Raw genomic sequence first — 20,018 nt, 5'->3', positions numbered from 1 at the left:
GGTGGGGCTTTTGCTCAGCAAGGCTTCTGATTGGCCAGTGGACATATAATTGGTTGTTCTGATTTTTAAAAAAAAATTGCTTGGGCAGCAGCTGCCACAACACAAGGATTTTTACTGCTTAGTTGTGGCAGCCATTTTATGACTGGCTCCACACTCCAGTGGTGGCCATTTTGTGGCAGCCATGTTATGACTGGCTCCACACTCCAGTGGCAGCCATTTTGTGGCAGCCATTTTATGACTGGCTCCACACTCCAGTGGTTGCCATTTGTGGCAGCCATGTTATGACTGGCTCCACACTCCAGTGGTTGCCATTTGTGGCAGCCATGTTATGACTGGCTCCACACTCCAGTGGCAGCCATTTTGTGGCAGCCATTTTATGACTGACTCCACACTCCAGTGGTTGCCATTTGTGGCAGTCATGTTATGACTGGCTCCACACTCCAGTGGTGGCCATTTTGTGGCAGCCATGTTATGACTGGCTCCACACTCCAGTGGCAGCCATTTTGTGGCAGCCATTTTATGACTGACTCCACACTCCAGTGGTTGCCATTTGTGGCAGCCATGTTATGACTGGCTCCACACTCCAGTGGTTGCCATTTGTGGCAGCCATGTTATGACTGGCTCCACACTCCAGTGGCGGCCATTTTGTGGCTGTGCCCACCAAGCTGTGTTGGAATTCTCAAAGTGCCCACAGGCAGAAAAAGGTTGCTACTCTTCACAGGACGATGCCAGTCCTAAAGAGGCACTGCAGGTCCCACCTGAACGTCCTCTTCAGGCCGGGCACAGAGGCGATGCACAAGATGCGGGCCGAGCAGACAGCGATGCAGGCTTCCACAATGGGCTCTTTCCTGATGCTGAGGAGGCAGACCTGCCCGACATAGCCGTCACTGTTGCATACCCACACCTCGTAGGCGTTCTCCGGGCTGCTGTGGCTGGGAGAGGCGCAGGAGAACTGAAACACAAGACACAAGGACGTTGCAGTTAAATCTCACAACAGAAAGACTTCAGTGAAGGATGTGACAAAAACCGACACCACTTTTCTGCACAACATAGGCTGATTAGTCACTGTTCCCTGCCCCATTCTGATGCGAAAAGTTGCACCAGAGGTGCTCTCGCTTTTATAATTTATTTTTGCATATTTATTGTTATTTTCAAGGAGGAGCCCGGCCGCTCCCTTCTTTTTGGGGTGGTTTTAAAGGAATTGGGTGACGGGACGCCATTACTATCGTTATTGTTTTTGACCGCTGTTTAAATGGTTTTAATGGTTTTAATGGATTTTAATGTATATGGTAACTATTGTGACCCTTGTTATACATTGTATATAGATTAGTGTTGTGCACCACCCAGAGCCCCTTGGGGATTGGGCGGTCTATAAATTTAAATAAAAAATAAATAAATAATCAAGAATCAAGAATCAAACCCGCTGGGAAGGGACGCTCAATGTGGAGGAGACGACATGTCCATAAAAGCCCAAAGTCTGAACATACCTGCATCCCACTCCTTGTTTTCATGATGGGGATCGCCTTCAGGAACTCAGGATCCAGGGAATTTTTGTTGGAAGCTGTTGATTGAGGGGGGAAAAAAGTTGTACAGATTCATTGGAATGCCGGCAAATGAATAATAATCAGCAACAGGCTTTTATGTATACCAAAAATCATGTCGTAGCCTCCCAGTTTTCCTGTTTAAGCTGTAACGACATGAAAACAAGCCAAATTGCGTGTAATGTATATGACAGAGGAACAAAACAGCGCGTCACACACCGAAGACGGAGGATCAATATATTCAATAAATGTATTTATGTATATTTTATAATTGTCCAGTTACTGAATCCAATGATTGTACATCCAGTTTTTTCAACAGTAAAAGTTCATTTTTGAGATATATAATCCATATCTTCAATATCTACTGAACAAAAATAGTTCATTTTTTCAATATCTTTAGGATAATTCTATTCCATATAGAAAGCACTTCCCAAACGACTCGCGCGTTTATAAGTACGTTTTCACTGTAGTCTTCCTCAGGAGAAGCAATTCTTTCAGGAAAATTATTCATTCATTTGCCATGCACAGGTCTTTCTACAAATAAATAAACAAACATAGTATAATTTGTACATTAGATTCTAGTAATATCTAACAGAATTGCTTCTCCTGAGGAAGACTACAGTGAAAACGTACTTATAAACGCGCAAGTCATTTGGGAAGTACTTTCTATGTGGAATAGAATTATCCTAAAGATATTGAAAAAATGAACTATTTTTGTTGAAGATATTGAAGATATGGATTATATATCTCAAACATAGATATTGAAGATATGGATTATATATCTCAATATAGATATTGAAGATATGGATTATATATCTCAAAAATGAACTTTTATTGTTAAAAAAACTGGATGTTCAATCATTGGATTCAGCAACTGGACAATTATAAAATATACATAAATACATTTATTGAATATATTGATCCTCCGTCTTCAGTGTGTGACGTGCTGTTTTGTTCCTCTAAGCCAGTGATGGCGAACCTTTTTGAGACCAAGTGCCCAAATTGCAACCCAAGACCCACTTATTTATTGCAAAGAGCCAACATGGCAATTTAACCTGAATACTGAGGTTTTAGTTTAGAAAAAATGGTTGGCTCCGAGGCACACGTTACTCGGGAGTAAGCTAGGTGAAGCAACCGTGCAATGGGTGAATCACGACCCTAGGAGGGTTTACTCAGAAGCAAGCCCCATTGCCAGCAACTGAGCTTACTCCCCGGTAAAGGATCATGCCCCGGCTAGCCTAGATGTGATTTTCCGCCCCCCGCCCCCACATGATGAACTCTGTGCACGTGTGCCCACAGAAAGAGCTCTGAGTGCCACCTCTGGCACCCGTGCCATAGGTTCGCCATCACTGCTCTAAGCTGTAACGACGTCACGGAATGTTCACAAACTGTCTTGGTGAAGGTGTGAGCAACAGAATGTTAACAAACAGTGACGTTCACGGGATTTTATCATGTTTTTTTTATTACACATGTTTTAAATTGGTGGCTGTTGTATGGACAGACAGGCAGGATATAAGTTTTGTAAATAAACAAATATCTTCGTTGGCAAGAGGTGCATCTCATTCTCAACGGTACCCACCTAGCTTCTTCTTGGTGTCCTCAAAGGCTTGCTCGAAGCTCTGGCGTGCGTCGGGGTTAGGAAACTCGAAGATGTATGACTCGTTGCCATCGGCCTTGGAGGTGGTGAGCTCCATTTTGTTGGGTGGGAAAGACATGGTGAAGGACAGCGACTGCTTCTCGGCCAGCTCCCGGTGGATGGCCGCCATCAGGTCCTTGATTACGTCGTCCAGGGTCTACAGAGAAAGAAAATGCACCATTGCTGGTGTCAGTGGAGAAGGTGTCCCAAAAGTGACCAAGGGCAGGCACAGCTAAGCCTCAGAATCCTCGTGCATCTTTTCACCCTGAGCAGCAGGGCATGCACAGGACAGAGGGATGTTTGAGAACTGATGTTGATCAAAGACGACCTTTCCACAGGCCCTTGCGGAAAACATGCACACATTTGGGTTCCCGAGTCTCAGTATTTCCCCACAATAGCCCACACGCTTGGAAGAAACAGAAAGAAGAAGAAGAAGAGTTTGGATTTATATCCCCCCTTTCTCTCCTGTAGGAGACTCAAAGGGGCTTACAATCTCCTTGCCCTTCCCCCCTCACAACAAACACCCTGTGAGGTGGGTGGGGCTAAGAGAGCTCCGAAGAACTGTGACTAGCCCAAGGTCACCCAGCTGGCGTGTGTGGGAATGTACAGGCTAATCTGAATTCCCCAGATAAGCCTCCACAGCTCAGGCGGCAGAACTGGGAATCAAACCCGGTTCCTGCAGATTAGATACACGAGCTCTTAACCTCCTACGCCACTGCTGCTCCTTAAACATTACATCTTAAACATTACAGATGCCATTACAGATGCAGCAGCACAGGATTCTGGGAGTTCTCAATTAACATTTGGAAACAGTCGTTCTCTGACTCTCTGCTGAGGAAAGATGTTGTTTAGTGTCCTGTTAACCAAAACCATGTAAAAGCCTCTGACTGAATGTTAAATATTGTAAAAGGTACTTGTTATGGTAACCAAACTGTAACCAAACGGTGAACTGTGAATGTATCGATGTATAAGTAATACTTTGTTATATGTATATAGTCTCTTTCTCTCTCGCTACAAGTAAATTAATTTAACTAATTCTGATATTTATTGATTTTAATTTGTGCTCTATTTATATATTATGTTGTTCACCAGCCTGAGCTCTCTGGGGGAGAGAGGGCGGTATACAAGTATAATAGGGCGGTATACTGAGGGCGGTATACAAGTATAATAAATAAGTAAGTAAGTAAGTAAGTAAGTAAGTAAGTAAGTAAGTAAGTAAGTAAGTAAGTAAGTAAGTAAGTAAATAAATAAATAAATAAATAAAATAAAGTTATTTTGTTAATGATAAGAAGGCTGGTTAATGAGGTAAAAAGGTTGGTCTTTACCAAGATAGCTGTTCTTATTTACAGTGGCACACAAGCCACATTCGGCTCATTACTCTGCTTGCAGGATAAATATACCTGTTGACCTTCATCTAGTCCAGGGGTCTGCAACCTGTGGCTCTCCAGATGTTCATGGACTACAATTCCCATCAGCCCCTGCCACCATGGCCAATTGGGCTGATGGGAATTGTGGTCCATGAACATCTGGAGAGCCGCAGGTTGCAGACCACTGATCTAGTCCCTATTACTCAACGGCTTTACCTAGCTTCCCTGTGCCTTTCACGGCGGAGCGTTCTCACCTGATGGGGAAAGCTGAGAGTCTCCGACAGTTTGCTGACTTGGCCGAGGGTGCTGAGGTCCTCATCCAGGCGGCAGATGGCCTTCTGTATACTCTCGCGGTTGGTGGACTGAGCGGCCCCTGAAACGGGAGGCAAATTGGATATCATATGGCAAAACATTAGACAACGCAGCAACAGGCGTATATGGATTTGGGCCGGCCCTTTTCGCTACCCTTCCTGCATTTTGATGTGCTTCTCAAAAAACATTGCTACGTCGATTCTAATATTTGGGTGCTGTGTGGTTTCCGGGCTGTATGGCTGTGTCCTAGCAGCATTCTCTCCTGACGTTTCGCCTGCATCTGTGGCTGGCATCTTCAGAGGATCTGATGTTGGGAAAGCAAGTGGAGTATATATATCTGTTGGAGTGTCCAGGGTGGGTGAAGAAACATTGTCTGTGAGTAACAAAGAAGGCCACCAGGTCAATAGTTGAGAGCATCTGAATAGAAGTATGAGTAACAATGAAATCTATAGCATGGGAGTAACCCTGTAGATAGCAAGGTCACTGGTGGGAGCATCTGAATAGAAGTATCCTAGCCTTTGTTTCCTTTGTCTATGGTCATCCTGTGTTTGTGTGGAGCTGGTTAGACACTGTCTTGACTCTAGTATTTTTCAACACTGGCAGCCAAGTTCTGTTCATTTTCATAGTTTCTTCCTTCCTGTTAAAACTGTCCATGTGCTTATGGATTCCAATGGCTTCTCTGTGTAGTCTATGCTTTCCCAACATCATGTAATCTATGCTTTCCCAACATCAGATCCTCTGAAGATGCCAGCCGCAGATGCAGGCGAAACGTCAGGAGAGAATGCTGCTAGAACACGGCCATACAGCCCGGAAACCACACAGCACCCAAGTGATTCTGGCCGTGAAAGCCTTCGACAATACATTGAAGATTCTAATATTTGCATTAGAGAAAGACCATCCATAAATGCAGAGCAGCCAAACCAAATGAACCACTTTCTCAGCTAAATGTACCCCTTTCTGTTTGGCAGTCAGCTGGAGGTTTTGGTTAAAGTGCTGGGCTACAACTTGGGTAACAGGTTCGAGTCGAAGTCAAGGTGCAAACCTAAAAAAACCCCAGCCTCATCAAGGACAGAGGAGGCAACGCAAAGCCAATGTCTGTTCCCGACCTCGCAACAGAAGATCTATGCTCTTAACTGTCTGCTTGCTGAAAACAATTCAGCCCCTCTTACAAAGACACAGTAAGAGAAGTTGCTTGAGGATTGGGTCCTTTGGACTTCCGGTGACCAACCCTAACCTAGCCAGCTTTGAGGGGCTCAGAGAGGATGTGAAACAGAGGGGGCCCGCTGTACTATCTGAGACTTTTAAGGAAACAACAACTGAATGGAAAACTCCCGGTGTCCTTTTACCGCTGTGCTAGAGAGAGTGTCTTAACCTACTGCATCTGTGTATGGTTCTCCAGTTGCACAGTGGCAGATAGGAAGGCGCTCCAAAGGGTGATCACTACTGCACAGAGGATTATCGGCTGCCCTCTCCCCTCCTTGGAAGAACTCTATAATTCCCGAGGCCTAAAGAAAGCCCAAAAAATATTCTGAGAGAGACCCGATCTCATCCGGCACACTCTCTTTTTGAACAGTCACCATCCGCAGTGATGATACAGGTCTATCAAAAAACTAAGGACAAAGAGGCTTAGAGGCAGCTTCTACTCTAGAGCTGTGGCGATGCTGAACTCCGTGGCTTCGTGTTGATGTGTTTGGGGCTGTGTAGGGATGGGTGGAGGAAGGGGAAACTGAGGATGGGGCATGAGTCTGGAATTGTGTGCATCGAGGAATGCTGCTGTAAATTTCGTTGTGCGTGCACAATGACAATAAAATGCTTATGCTTATGCTGACTACTGCGAGTTACCCGGGGTGGGGGCTACACCAACCTTTCACAATGTCCACATCTTCCAACGGCATCTTCCAGAGCAATTTGTACTTGCTGGTGGTGTCGATCACGCTGGCTGCCGTGTAGCTGGAAAGAGACAGCATAGCGAGGGCATCTTGTAATACTGAATGTGACCACCGAGAGGCACTGCTGGTGCATTTCCAAGACCCCTGTTCCCAGGGGGATCCTCACTTCCTTTCCCTTTTTGTCTTCCTGCATTCTTTGTTTGGCCTGCTAGACCTATACGCTTGAGGGGACGGGCCAGTCCTAGCTGTAATGTCTGGAGAATGCCTGGATTTTTGAGACACGTCGGTCGTGATTAAGCACTGTTCCAGGCAGGCTTTCTTACAAAGGAACAGGGCCGTCATTGGATCAGCTGCGGGCTGCATACGTTTCCCCAAGGGTATAAATAGCTGCTTCCCAGGATTTTTTCAAGTCAGGAGAACAGGAGTTTGGAGAATAAGACCAGAGAGTCTTCTTTCTCTCTCACGACAATCCTGATTCAAAATGGTCGTATCAGCCCCTGGGAGGCACAGATTTTGATACACACTTTTATGTCACTTGGTCCTCCAGGCTAAAATCCCGTTACCCATCAGCTGGGTCCTAAAGAACATTGTTCCTGCATCCTTTGGGTCTCCATAACAGAGACACACTTCTACACTTCCTGACATGGGGGGAATTCTACCTTTGTCTCCTAACAAGAAGCAGGGTTGAATGAAATTTATTTGCGGTCATAGATCAAAATCACAACAATAGCCAACACTTACAAATTACTAAAGACTAAAACATCAGATTAACTTAAGTCATAAAACCAACAAGCCAAAGTCCTAAACTATTAAAATATCTAATAAGTACATTATCACAAAAGTTAAAACCCTTTCTTATACCTTTTACATATTATTATTATTATTATTATTATTATTATTATTATTATTATTATTATTATTATTATTATTATTATTGTAGATTTCACAGCTGCCAGATCTTTAGCTGGTTGTTGACCCTCATTACAATTCGAGCCTCACCCAGAGGCCTAGGAAGTTCTAATGTATCGGCGTAGTATTCGTGCAGATCTCAGCAGGGCTGCCTTCTGAATTTGACAGATGTTAATTTTGTCAATTCGAAGATGTTTCAAGTGCTGCCCTAGTGTTTTTGGGATGGCGCCCAGCGTGCCGATTACCACTGGGATGACCTCAGCTGGTTTGTGCCATAGACGCTGAAGCTCGATTTTCAAGTCGCGGTATCTAGTGACCTTCTCGTGTTCTTTTTCAATGACCCTGCTGTCACCAGGGACTGCTATGTCAATGATGCTCACTTTCTTGTCTATTATTATTATTATTGTTGTTGTTGTTGTTGTTGTTGTTGTTATAATATTCGATTTGATAAACCACCCTATCCCCGAAGGGCTCAAACAAATTATCCAAACAAATTTAGCAACCTCACTCATCGATCCACACTTTATATTGGTTCCAGCAACCAATATGTAAAAAATAAGAGTCCTCCCCGTCTCTTACCTCTCGATATTCATATAAAATAGGATTAATTTTAACTCCCTTCTTCCTGGGTCTAGAATTCCTACAGTAGGATATAAGATGCTGCTCCAAATCGATTCTATAGAACCATCTTGGCAAAAAACGTGAAACATTCTTTCATCAAGGTGGTCTTTTATTGTATCTGCCACCATTAAGGTTACTTTTATTGGCTGGCAGGGCTGTTATATGTTCGATCGTGGCATTAGACTCGCAGTTCATGTAACATCTAGGTGCGCGCTTAATATAAGAACATAAGAACATAAGAATCTAGCCTGCACTGGATCAGACAAGGAGTCTCATATCTAGTCCAGCTCTCTGCTACTACGCAGTGGCCCTTACTCAGGTGCCTTTGGGAGCTCATGTGCAGGATGGATGAAAGCAATGGCTCTTCCTGCTGCTGCTGTCTCCCGAAAGCACTACCTTCCGGACTGTTAAGGCATTTGCAATCTCAGATCAAAGAGGATCAAGATTTGGTAGCCATAGATCGACGTCTCCATAAACCTGTCCAAGCCCTCCTTAACGCCATCCAGGGGAGTGGCCATCACAACCTCCGGTGGCAGCCTCTTCCAAACACCAATCACACGCTATGCGAAGAAGTGTTTCACTTTTATTAGTCCTAACTTCTTCCCCCCCAGCATTTTCAATGGGTGCCCCCTGGTTCTAGTATTGTGAGAAAGAGAGAAAAATTTCTCTCTGTCAACATTTCCTACCCCATGCATAATTTTATAGACTTCAATCGTATCCCCCCTCAGACGTCTCCTCTCCAAACGAAAGAGTCCCAAACGCTGCAGCCTCTCCTCATAGGGAAGGTGCTCCAGTCCCTCAATCATCCTCGTTGCCTTTCTCTGCACTTTTTCTATCTCTTCAATATCCTTTTTGAGATGTGGCGACCAGAGCAGGGGAGAAGAGAAGGGTGGGGGAACACGATGGCTCTCCTTACGTATTTGAAGGGCTGTCACTTAGAGGAGGTGTTCCTGTTGGCAGCAGAGGAGAAGACTCACAACAATGGGTTAAAATTAAGGGCAGAAAAGTACCAGTTGGATATTAGGAAAGTATTTTTTACAGTGAGTAGTTCCACTATGGAATTAGCTGCCGGGGGGGTGGGGGATGGGTGAGCTCCCCCTCACTGGCGGTCTTCAAGCAGTGGCTAAATGAATACTTGTCAGGGATGTTCTAGGGTTGGACTAGATGGCTTCTAGGTTGCCTTTCAACGGTATGATTCTAAGATCCAAGAGGACATTTTGTTTTCTGGAAACCCCCCTTTAACAAATAAATGATGTGTTTAAGATGGCTTCCTTACAGGCTCATGGAACTTCGCCGCAGGGACCCCGACTTCCGCTTCAGGGTGGTGCAAACCAAGAGGTCTGTGAACAGGAACAGTGAGCGGTCCTTCTTGCCACCTATGGCTTTCTACAAAGCGATACCAAAAACATCGGGTAAGCGCACAAATACAGAGACCAGGGCCATGACCCTCTAATATCTTAGCCCGGGTCCTGCCATATTTCTTCCTACAGGGCAGCCTTGAGGACTGTTTGCATTTTATTCCTGCTTGTACCAGTCTGTCTCTTATCTGGCTCGGTAACGGTTCTGCAGCTACAGAGCAGGGGATGGAAACGGGGGTCTTCTTCCCAAGTTCTCACTGACTGAGGAATGTGTGTGTGTGTGTTTTGTGTGTGTGAGTGTATGAGGGGATATCCAAATAATCCCCACATAAAGTTATTTGTATCCTGGCACTGTTGTCTGTTAAGGTAAAAGAAGAAGAAGAGTTTGGATTTATATCCTCCCTTTGAGTAGGGAGACTCAAAGGGATTTACAATCTCCTTTCTCTCCCCCCCCCCCAACAACAAACACCCTGTGAGGTGGGTGGGGCTGAGAGAGCTCTGAAAAACTGTGACTAACCCAAGGTCACCCAGCTGGCATGTGTTGGAGTGCACAAGCTAATCTGGTTCACCAGATAAGCCTCCACAGCTCAAGTGGCAGAGCAGGGAATCAAACCTGGTTTTCCAGATTAGAGTGCACCTGCTCTTAACCACTATGCCACTGCTGCTCCTCAAAGAACTCCTGAATACCTTGCAGGGCAGGTGGAATAAATAAATGAGAGAATGTAAGCCACCTCTAATGGAAGAGCGGGTAGAGACATATAAACTTTGGTTCAAGCATAACTCTAACGACGCTTTTTGTCACAAACCCATGCAAAAAAAAGCCACAAGGGAAGAATTAGGTTTAGTTAAAAATCTGCAAAGCCTTGGTCTACACGAAACATTCGCCATGTTTCTAGTTGGTGATATCCCGGCTTGCAAATTAGTGTTCACCAACTATTTATTTTATTTTATTTATTTATGGGATTTCTATACCACCCAATCCCCAAAGGGCTCTGGGCGGTGTACAACATGGATTCTACATACAGTATATAAACAAAACCCCATTAAATTAAAATGTAAGTTTAAAAGTTTAAATATTTAAAACGCAGCAGTAATTCAGTAAAATGGCGTCAGCAATACCCCAGATTAAACAAAACACTCAGCGAAGGGCAGGATTGGTGCAGCTAGTGGTGCATGCATGCATCTGTGCGTGCATGCCGGTCAGGGGGAGGGAGTGCAGATAGTGCTGACAACTGCAGCCCCTTGAAAATCCAGTGTGAGCCGGGAAGAATGACGAAGAGGCCTTTGGATAGAAGAGGGTTCATTTATTTGCCTTCTCGGCTCTCCGGTCGTCATGGAAACACTTGGCGCCACGCGCTCAGCTGCAGGAATTTGGATTGTTATCTTCCTTTCGCTGCGCCAGGAGCTAATTGCATCCTATTGAGGGAGGGAGGGGGGCGTGGTACAGCCCCCCCACACACTGCACCACCTAAAATGCAGATGTTTGGCTACAGGTGGGATGGAGGGGAAAAGGTGATTTACTTTTCCTTCCCCTCCCCACAACAGACACCTTGTGAGGCAGGTGGGGCTGAGAGAGTTCTGAGAGAACTGTGACTAGCCCAAGTTCACCCAGCAGGAATGTCGGAGTGCGAAAACTCCCAAAATCACCCAGGAGGCTTCATGTGCAGGAGCAGGGAAACAAATCCAGTTCAACGGATAAGAGTCCGCCACTCATGTGAAGGAGTGGGGAATCAAACCCAGTTCTCCAGATTAGAATCCGCCTCCTCTTAACCACTACACCACGCTGGAGCGCTTGTGAGCAGATGGGAGAAGGGTACTCAGCAGGATGGGGGATTGGTAGCACCGGGCCCCACCAAATGCCATGGCAGCGGCCTCATCTCAGAGTACGTTGATGCCAGCCCTGCCCCTCTGCACCGATTGTGCTTCACTGTAACTGTGCCGATTGACACCCAGGAACGAAATCGTCTCTGACGACTCGGGTTCTTTTCAGCTACACTTTTCATTGGCTGCAATTTGCATTGATAGAAAATTAGAGTTTGGATTTACACCCCATTTATCGCTACCTTTAAGGAGCCTCAAAGCAGCAGGCAAACTCCTTTCCCTTCCTCTCCCTACAACAGACACCTTCTGAAGCAGGTGAGGCTGAGAGAGATCGGAGAGAACTGTGAGTGGCCCAAAATCGTCCAGCAGGCTTCATGTGCAGGAGCGGGGAAACAAATCCAGTTCACCAGATGAGAGTCCGCCGCCCATGTGAAGGAGTGGGGAATCAAACTTGGTTCTCCAGATTAGACTCTACTGATCATAACCACTACACCACGCTGCCTCTCAGTAGACCAACTGAGTCACACTTACCATTTCCACCACCATCTCTTGGCGTAGGAACCTCCGCAGCGGGGCCTGGAGCTAGAGAGGAAGAAAAGGAGACCGGTTAGAGATGCTGCCAAAAGCTTGACTGGTAATGCAACGCTTGCTTCAGAATTTCCACAACCAAATATTATTTTACGTCGTTACGTTATTATGGTATTTGGGCTTTGATGAAGAACCCACAGAATTAAACTTTTCTGGAGGTTTTACACCATGAAGGTCGTTATCTGTGGATCAGAACGTTGTAATCATTACCTGTTTGAAATGTTGATCCGTTTTGGGACCAGTGCTCTTTAACCTATTCATAAATGACCTGGAAGTAGGGGTAGGTAGCGTGGTGGCCAAGTTTGTGGATGATACCAAATTATGTAGGGTGGTGAGAACCGCAAAGGAGTGCGAAGAGCTCCAAGCGGACCTTGATAAATTAGGTGAGTGGGCTCAGAAATGGCAAATGCAGTTCAATGTAGCAAAATGCAAAGTGATGCACATAGGGGCAAAAAATCCAAACTTCACATACAAGCTACAAGGGTCAGTGCTATCAGTCACAGACCAGGAAAGGGATTGGGGCGTCTTAGTTGATAGTTCCATGGGAATGTCAACTCAATGCATGGCAGCTGTGAAAAAGGCAAACTCTATGCTGGGGATCATTAGAAAAGGAATTGATAATAAAACTGCAAAGATTGTGATGCCCTTATATAAAGCCGTGGTGCGACCGCACTTGGAGTACTGTCTTCAGTTCTGGTCGCCACATCTCTCTTTCTCACAATACTAGAACCAGGGGGCATCCATTGAAAATGCTGGGGGGAAGAATTAGGACATAAAAGGAAACACTTCTTCACACAACGTGTGATTGGTGTTTGGAATATGCTGCCACAGGAGGTGGTGATGGCCACTAACCTAGATAGCTTTAAAAGGGGCTTGGACAGATTTATGGAGAAGTCGATTTATGGCTTGATCCTCTTTGATCTGAGATTGCAAATGCCTTAACAGTCCAGGTGCTCAGGAGCAGCAGCAGCAGCAGAAGGCCATTGCTTTCACCTCCTGCATGTGAGCTCCCAAAGGCACCTGGTGGGCCACTGCGAGTAGCAGAGAGCTGGACTAGATGGACTCTGGTCTGATCCAGCTGGCTTGTTCTTATGTTCTTATGTCCTGCCATATTTCTGTCTACTGGATGCTTACTGCCATATCTCTGTCTATTGAATGATTATTAAAGAAGATCTGGGAATATTTCCCTGTGCCAGTCTGCCCTTATCTCTGCAGCTGCCTAGGGGGATGGTGGAAGCTGCGGTGTTTTCATCCGAGTTCTCATCATCTGAGGAATGTGTGTGAGTGTATGCGTGTAAAACAGTGCAGCGGTGGCGTCGAAGGGTTTTTTTGTCTTGTTACTGTCTTGTTACTAAACCCCTGGAGTCTACAGTCCAAAAATCTAAAGTCTTGCTACTAAACTCTACAGTCGTGTTACTAAAATCTAAAGTCTTGTAGCAGCAGTGGCGTAGGAGGTTAAGAGCTCGTGTATCTATCTATCTATCTATCTATCTATCTATCTATCTATCTATCTATCTATCTATCTATCTATCTATCTATCTATCTATCTATCTATCATCCATCCATCCATCCATCCATCCATCATCCATCCATCCATCCATCCATCCATCCATCCATCCATCCATCCATCCATCCATCCATCCATCCATCCATCCATCCATCCATCCATCCATCCATCCATCCATCCATCCATCCATCCATCCATCCATCCATCCATCCATCTATCCATCTATCTATCTATCTATCTATCTATCTATCTATCTATCTATCTATCTATCTATCTATCTATCTATCTATCTATCTATCTATCTATCTATTTATTTATTTATTATATTTGTAGACCGCCCCATCCCCTAAGGGCTCTGGGCGGTGGACAGCAAGCGTCATAAACAATTCAACAATATCTAATCTGGAGGAACCGGGTTTGATTCCCAGCTCTGCCGCCTGAGCTGTGGAGGCTTATCTGGGGAATTCAGATTAGCCTGGGCACTCCCACACGTGCCAGCTGGGTGACCTTGGGCTAATCATAGTTCTTCTGAGCTCTCTCAGCCCCACCTACCTCACAGGGTGCTTGTTGTGCGGGGGGAAGGGCAATTAGATTTTAAGTCCCTTTGAGTCTCCTGCAGGAGAGAAAGGGGGGATATAAATCCAAACTCTTCTTCTTCTTCCCGCTTTAGGGGAGAGAAGGGTGGGTTGTGGGCGTGATGTATCTGTGCTGGGGGATATAACACTTTGCCTGTTTTAATGTGCTCAATTCTGACAATACAAGTCCTCTGCTTGCCATCAATAAATGAGAATTCTGCTTCCAAGTACCGATTCCTTCATTGGTCAAGTCTGGGATTGTGACAGTAAGCCAAGCTCTGGGGCAGGGGGCTTGGGAGAAAAACCTACATCTTCCATTCCTTCTATGTGCGACTCGATCTCCTGGACGATCCGGGCGTTCCGTTCCACCTCCTCGGCGCTCCTCATGCCCTTGTTGATACTTTCGGCAACTTGCTTGATGCTCCGTTGGGCTTCTATCAAGAACGGGTGATCGGGGTGTTCCTCCGGGGTGTGCTTTAGGAGGTCCTGTTGGGAGAAATAACAGTGGGGATTAAAGCACCCGGGGTGCACATTAGGAACAGTGTGCCAAACGGCTTTCACAACACGGGATGGGCCACATCTCAGAGGCAGCTTTCTTGCTTAGCGTGTAGCGGGTGACAGAATTCATCTCTGGCATCTGCTGTTCAGTAAAAGGTACCTGTAATAGAATCATAGAGTTGGAAGAGACCCCCAAGGGCCATCCAGTCCAACCCCCTGACATGCAGGAACACACAATCAAAGCACTCCTGACAGATGGCCATCCAGCCTCTCTTTAAAAACCTCCAAAGAAGGAGACTCCACCACACTCCAAGGCAGTGCATTCCACTGTCTTAACAGCCCTGACGGTCAGGAAGTTCTTCCTAATGTTTTGGTGGAATCTCTTTCGCTTCACCTTGAACCCATGACTCCTGGTCTTGGTCTCTGGAGCAGCAATAAACAAGCTCACTCCCTCACCAACATGACATCCCTTCAAATATCTAAACAGGGCTATCATGTCACCTCTTCACCTTCTCTTCATCAAACTAAACATCCCCAGCTCCCTAAGTCTCTCCTCGTAGGGCATGGATTCCAGACCTTTTACCATTTTGGTTGCCTTCCTCTAGACCCATCCCAGCTTGTCAATATCTTTCTTGAATTGCGGTGCCCAGAACTGTACACAATAACCAATGCAGAAGGACAATTACATCCCTCAATCTTGAGACTAGACTCCTATTGATACAGCCCAGAATCACATTGGCTTTCTTGGTCGCCGCATCACACTGCTGACTCAATAGGTGTAGAAGAAGACCCTGGGTCTGAGACCCTGGAGACCCCCCCCCCCCCCCCCGACAGCCTCAGTCCAGTCAGTCAACCTTTATTAGGCATTAATTATAAAGTTACATCACTCAGTTGCAGGTCAGAAAACAGCAACAAGACGACCAATGATAATGGTCAGACTCATCGTCATCTCAAAAAGCATTAGTCACACTTCTTAATTGCAAATGACAGGAATTTGGCTTCTGTCAAAGTTACATTATAGTTATTATTATTATCATTTAGCAGGTAAACATTTTTTTGCAAATCCTAACAACGTGGTTTTCTGTCTAGTACCGGTAGAAGTTAATTCTTAAAGATACAAAACTAGGACAATAAAACAAGGTTTAAAAAGGGCTTGGACAGATTTATGGAGAAGTCGATCTGTGGCTCCCAATCTTGATCCTCCTTGATCTGAGATTGCAAATGCCTTAGCAGACCAGGTGCTTGGGAGCAGCAGCAGCAGCAGAAGGCCATTGCTTTCACCTCCTGAATGTGAGCTCCCAAAGGCACCTGGTGGGCCACTGCGAGTAGCAGAGTGCTGGACTAGATGGACTCTGGTCTGATCCAGCTGACTTGTTCTTATGTACTTAAGGTGTGGCCCAGTATCTCGACAGCATTCAAATCTCACGCACAGGTGCAGTCCTGAAATGGGATTTTGAATGGCCAACCTTGTAGTATGTTGGAAGGGGGAACATTGGATCTAGTAGGGGAATGAGTCTGCTGGGAGAGGTAATCCAGAGGTTTGGGGTGGGGCATCCCCAATACACAGATGACACCCAGCTCTGCCTCTGACATTTGGCCTGCCGGAGAAAATGCTGCTAGAACATGGCCGTACAGCCCGGAAACAGCACGACACCCCAGTGATTCCGGCCGTGAAAACCTTCGACAATATGTTTTCCGCCTTTCCTCTATCACTTTCTCCCCGGCCTGGCTGTCAGTGCTCAGTGACTTGTTATTTATTAATTCCCCAGCACTGAAGGAACGCTGGCGGCGGTTCAAAAAGATGCTCCGTCGTGGCTTGCACGCCAAGTGGTGAGTCACGGCTGCGTGCGTGGGACATAAAACTCCTTGTTTTATACATAAAAAGCCCTGATGCTCACTGAGAGGGCAAGCCTGCATGTGGGCGGGGCCTTACGTTAATGATTTCTTTTAAAAATCCCTGCATGTAGAAATTTAGAGTGTCTAGGACAGTGGTGGCGAACCTATGGCATGGGTGCCAGAGTTGGCACTCAGAGCCCTCTCTGTGGGCATGCGCAAACAGAGCCCCCTTCCCCCCATCTAAGCTGGCCTGGGCCACTGGGCTCAATTATTAGCATTAAACCTAAGACCTAGTTTTGGGGAAGCAGTGTGGGTAACCCTGTTAAGCACTGTTAAACCCCACTGATTTTCACGCGAAGAACTAAAGCGTGATCCTTTACCTGGGAGTAAGCTCGGTTGCTGGCAATGGGGCTTGCTTCTGAGTAAACCCTCCTAGGGTCGTGATTCACCCATTGGAAGAGTTGCACGTTTGCTTCAAAGCAAAGCCACCGACTACCACTAAGCTTACTCCCGAGTAGCGCACACCTCAGAGCCAACCATTTTTTCCTAAACTAAAACCTCAGTATTCAGGTTAAATTGCCGTGTTGGCACTTTGTGATAAATAAGTGGGTCTGGGGTTGCAATTTGGGCACTCGGTCTCGAAAAGGTTCGCCATCACTGGTCTAGGAGACAGCAGGACCAGAGAACCACACGATACGAGCATGCTATGTAGGGGTTGGAGTGTTGGATGAGGATTAAAACAACCCAGGTTGGCATCTGCAATTGATAATCACTGGATGACCTTGTGCCAGTTAAAGAGCCAGCGTGGTGTAGTGGTTAAGAGCAGGTGCACACTAATCTGGAGAACTGGATTTATTTAATTCCCTGCTCGGCCACTTGAGCTGTGGAGGCTTATCTGGGGGACTAGATTAGCTTGTGCACTCCAACGCACGCCAGCTGGGTGACCTTGGGGTAGTCACAGTTCTTCGGAGCTCTGTCAGCCCCACCTACCTCACAGGGTGTTTGTTGAGGGGGGGGAAGGAGATTGTAAGCCCCTCTGAGTCTTCTTATAGGAGAGAAAGGGGAATATGAATCCAAACTCTTCATAGGAGCAGCAGTGGCGTAGTGGCTAAGAGCAGGTGCATTCTGATCTGGAGGAACTGGGTTTGATTCCCAGCTCTGCCGCCTGAGCTGTGGAGGCTTATCTGGGGAATTCAGATTAGCTTGTGCACTCCCACACACGCCAGCTGGGTGACCTTGGGCTAGTCACATCTTCTCAGAGCTCTCTCAACCCCACCTACCTCACAGGGTGCTTGTTGTGGGGGGGGAAGGGAAAGGAGATTGTCAGCCCCTTTGAGTCTCCTGCAGGAGAGAAAGGGGGGATATAAATCCAAACTCCTCCTCCTCCTCCTCCTCCTCCTCCTCCTCCTCCTCCTCCTCTTCTTCTTCTTCTTCTTCTTCTTCTTCTTCTTCTTCTTCTTCTTCTTCTTCTTCTTCTTCTTCTTCTTCTTCTTCTTCTTCTTCTTCTTCTTCTTCTTCTTCCCAGCCGTCCCTGCAACAGACATAGAGAAGGGACCACACACCTCCTCGTGTCCTTACGGGTGCCAGGGAAATGGCTTTCTGAGAAACCTGAAAGGCCCTCGACGCAGAAGGGAATCCATGCCGGGCAGCAGAGCCCCTGAGACTTTTTTCTATTAGATGCTCTTGGGTCATTTGTCACCCGAAAAGCTAATAAAACTGGCTGTTAATTGGCCGGCCGTGCAGTGAAAACCAGCCCTGGATAATCGGCATAATTTAATGCCAGCTCCCGTGGCACGTGGCGAACATCAATCAGGACGTCACCCAGGCATTGCCAGGGACCACGGCGAGGTGTTCGCCCTGCGACTGTTATCCAGAGTCCGAAAGGAAGACCTGTGGGGGCTCTTCTGCCAATTCTCCCCACCACCACCATTGCACGTACGCTACTACTTTTGCAGGCCCCTAATGGTCCGCTACTGTACATCAGGTTCCGGCCAAAGCCTGCTCTGGTTTTTCTCAAGAGATCTGTGTAGCTCCCTCTTCTGCTTTCCTCCGGTCGTTCTGGGATCCGTCTCTTAACTAAACAAACATTTCTGGCCGGAAACTTCTCTCCACCCCCCCACCCCCCCTCGCCACCTCCCAGCCGATTTCCCAACCACTGGAGGAGCTGGGTTCATAAAAACCTACATCAGACATGACTTGTTTTACAGTAAATGTCAGAAATCTGGTCGATGTTGGCATTTACTGGTAACTCCTAAGAGTCCCCGAGGGGAACGAAAGAACATCCTGACAGTCTCTGGTAAATCTCCAAAACCCAGCATTCTTGTTTTAATGGATTTTAGTCAATGTAACAATTGTTTATGTGGTCACTATTGTGATCCCTTTGTTATACACTGTATATACGTTGACGTTGTTGTGCACTGCCCAGAGCCCCTTGGGGATGGGGCGGTCTACAAATCCAAACAATAAACAAACAAACAAACAAATAATAAATAACGCAGCAGGAGAAAAAGGCGGGTGGATCTGACTGAAGGCACAACAGTGACCTATTCTCATAACGGTCTGTCGCCAATTTGGGAGAGCGGGGAATCGAACCCGGTTCTTTAGAGATTGCCGCTCACATGGAAGAGTGGAGAATCGAACCTGGTTTTCTAGATTAGAGTTTGCCGCTCAAGTGGAAGAGTGGGGAATCAAACCCAGTTCTCCTGATTACAGTCCACTGCTCTTAGGAGGAGGAGGAGGAGGAGTTTGGATTTATATCCCCCCTTTCTCTCCTGCAGGAGACTCAAAGGGGCTGACAATCTCCTTGCCCTTCCCCCCTCACAACAAACACCCTGTGAGGTAGGTGGGGCTGAGAGAGCTCCGAGAAGCTGTGACTAGCCCAAGGTCACCCAGCTGGCGTGTGTGGGAGTGCCCAGGCTAATCTGAATTCCCCAGATAAGCCTCCACAGCTCAGGCGGCAGAGCTGGGAATCGAACCCGGTTCCTCCAGATCAGATACACGAGCTCTTAACCTCCTACGCCACTGCTGCTCCAGTGACCTATTCTAATAACGGTCTGTCGCTAATTTGGGAGAGCGGGGAATCGAACCCGGTTCTTTAGAGATTGCCACTCGCGTGGAAGAGTGGAGAATCGAACCTGGCTTTCTAGATTAGAGTTTGCCACTCAAGTGGAAGAGTGGGGAATCGAACCCAGTTCTCCTGATTACAGTCCACTGCTCTTAGCCACTATATTACACTGGCTATAGATTTCCTATAGCTGGTATCCATTCTAGGGGGGGTGGGGAAATCTCTGCTCCACGTCAGGCAGCTTTTCGAGCTACAGGATCAGGGCCAGAAAAAGAAGATGACAATTCCACCGAGGAATGTCGAGCATGGAAACAGAAAACAGGAGTAAACCCCACCCCGTCGCCCCCCGAGTCCCTTGGGATCGCTGCAATGGGAAAGAAGCTTCTTGCCGTCTTCAAAGGGGTAGATTCCCAGCCTTTAGCCTTGCTGCACCCCTCCTCCTCGTGGGTAAGGTAACCGATCCCCCTTTTGCTTTGCTCTGCAAAGTATCAGGGCC

The 20,018-nt window shown here is 46.6% G+C and overlaps 1 protein-coding gene across 1 annotated transcript in view; it reads right to left on the bottom strand.

Moving 5' to 3' along the window:
- Nucleotides 1-20,018, bottom strand: part of ARHGEF17 (Rho guanine nucleotide exchange factor 17) — a 78,798-nt gene that overhangs the window by 12,610 nt on the left and 46,170 nt on the right. Inside the window, exons 9-13 of the mRNA XM_048493031.1 lie at nt 6,721-6,806; nt 4,799-4,917; nt 3,121-3,334; nt 1,488-1,561; nt 759-952 (exon numbers count right to left, since the gene is read on the bottom strand). Coding sequence (XP_048348988.1) covers nt 759-952; nt 1,488-1,561; nt 3,121-3,334; nt 4,799-4,917; nt 6,721-6,806 — 687 coding nt within the window. The remainder of the gene's footprint in view (nt 1-758; nt 953-1,487; nt 1,562-3,120; nt 3,335-4,798; nt 4,918-6,720; nt 6,807-20,018) is intronic.

Source organism: Sphaerodactylus townsendi, linkage group LG04 (assembly GCF_021028975.2).
Source record: "Sphaerodactylus townsendi isolate TG3544 linkage group LG04, MPM_Stown_v2.3, whole genome shotgun sequence".
Classification (NCBI taxonomy): Eukaryota; Metazoa; Chordata; class Lepidosauria; order Squamata; family Sphaerodactylidae; genus Sphaerodactylus; species Sphaerodactylus townsendi.
Note: the sequence above shows the minus strand (reverse complement) of the source record. Positions and strands in the feature narration are given on the sequence as shown.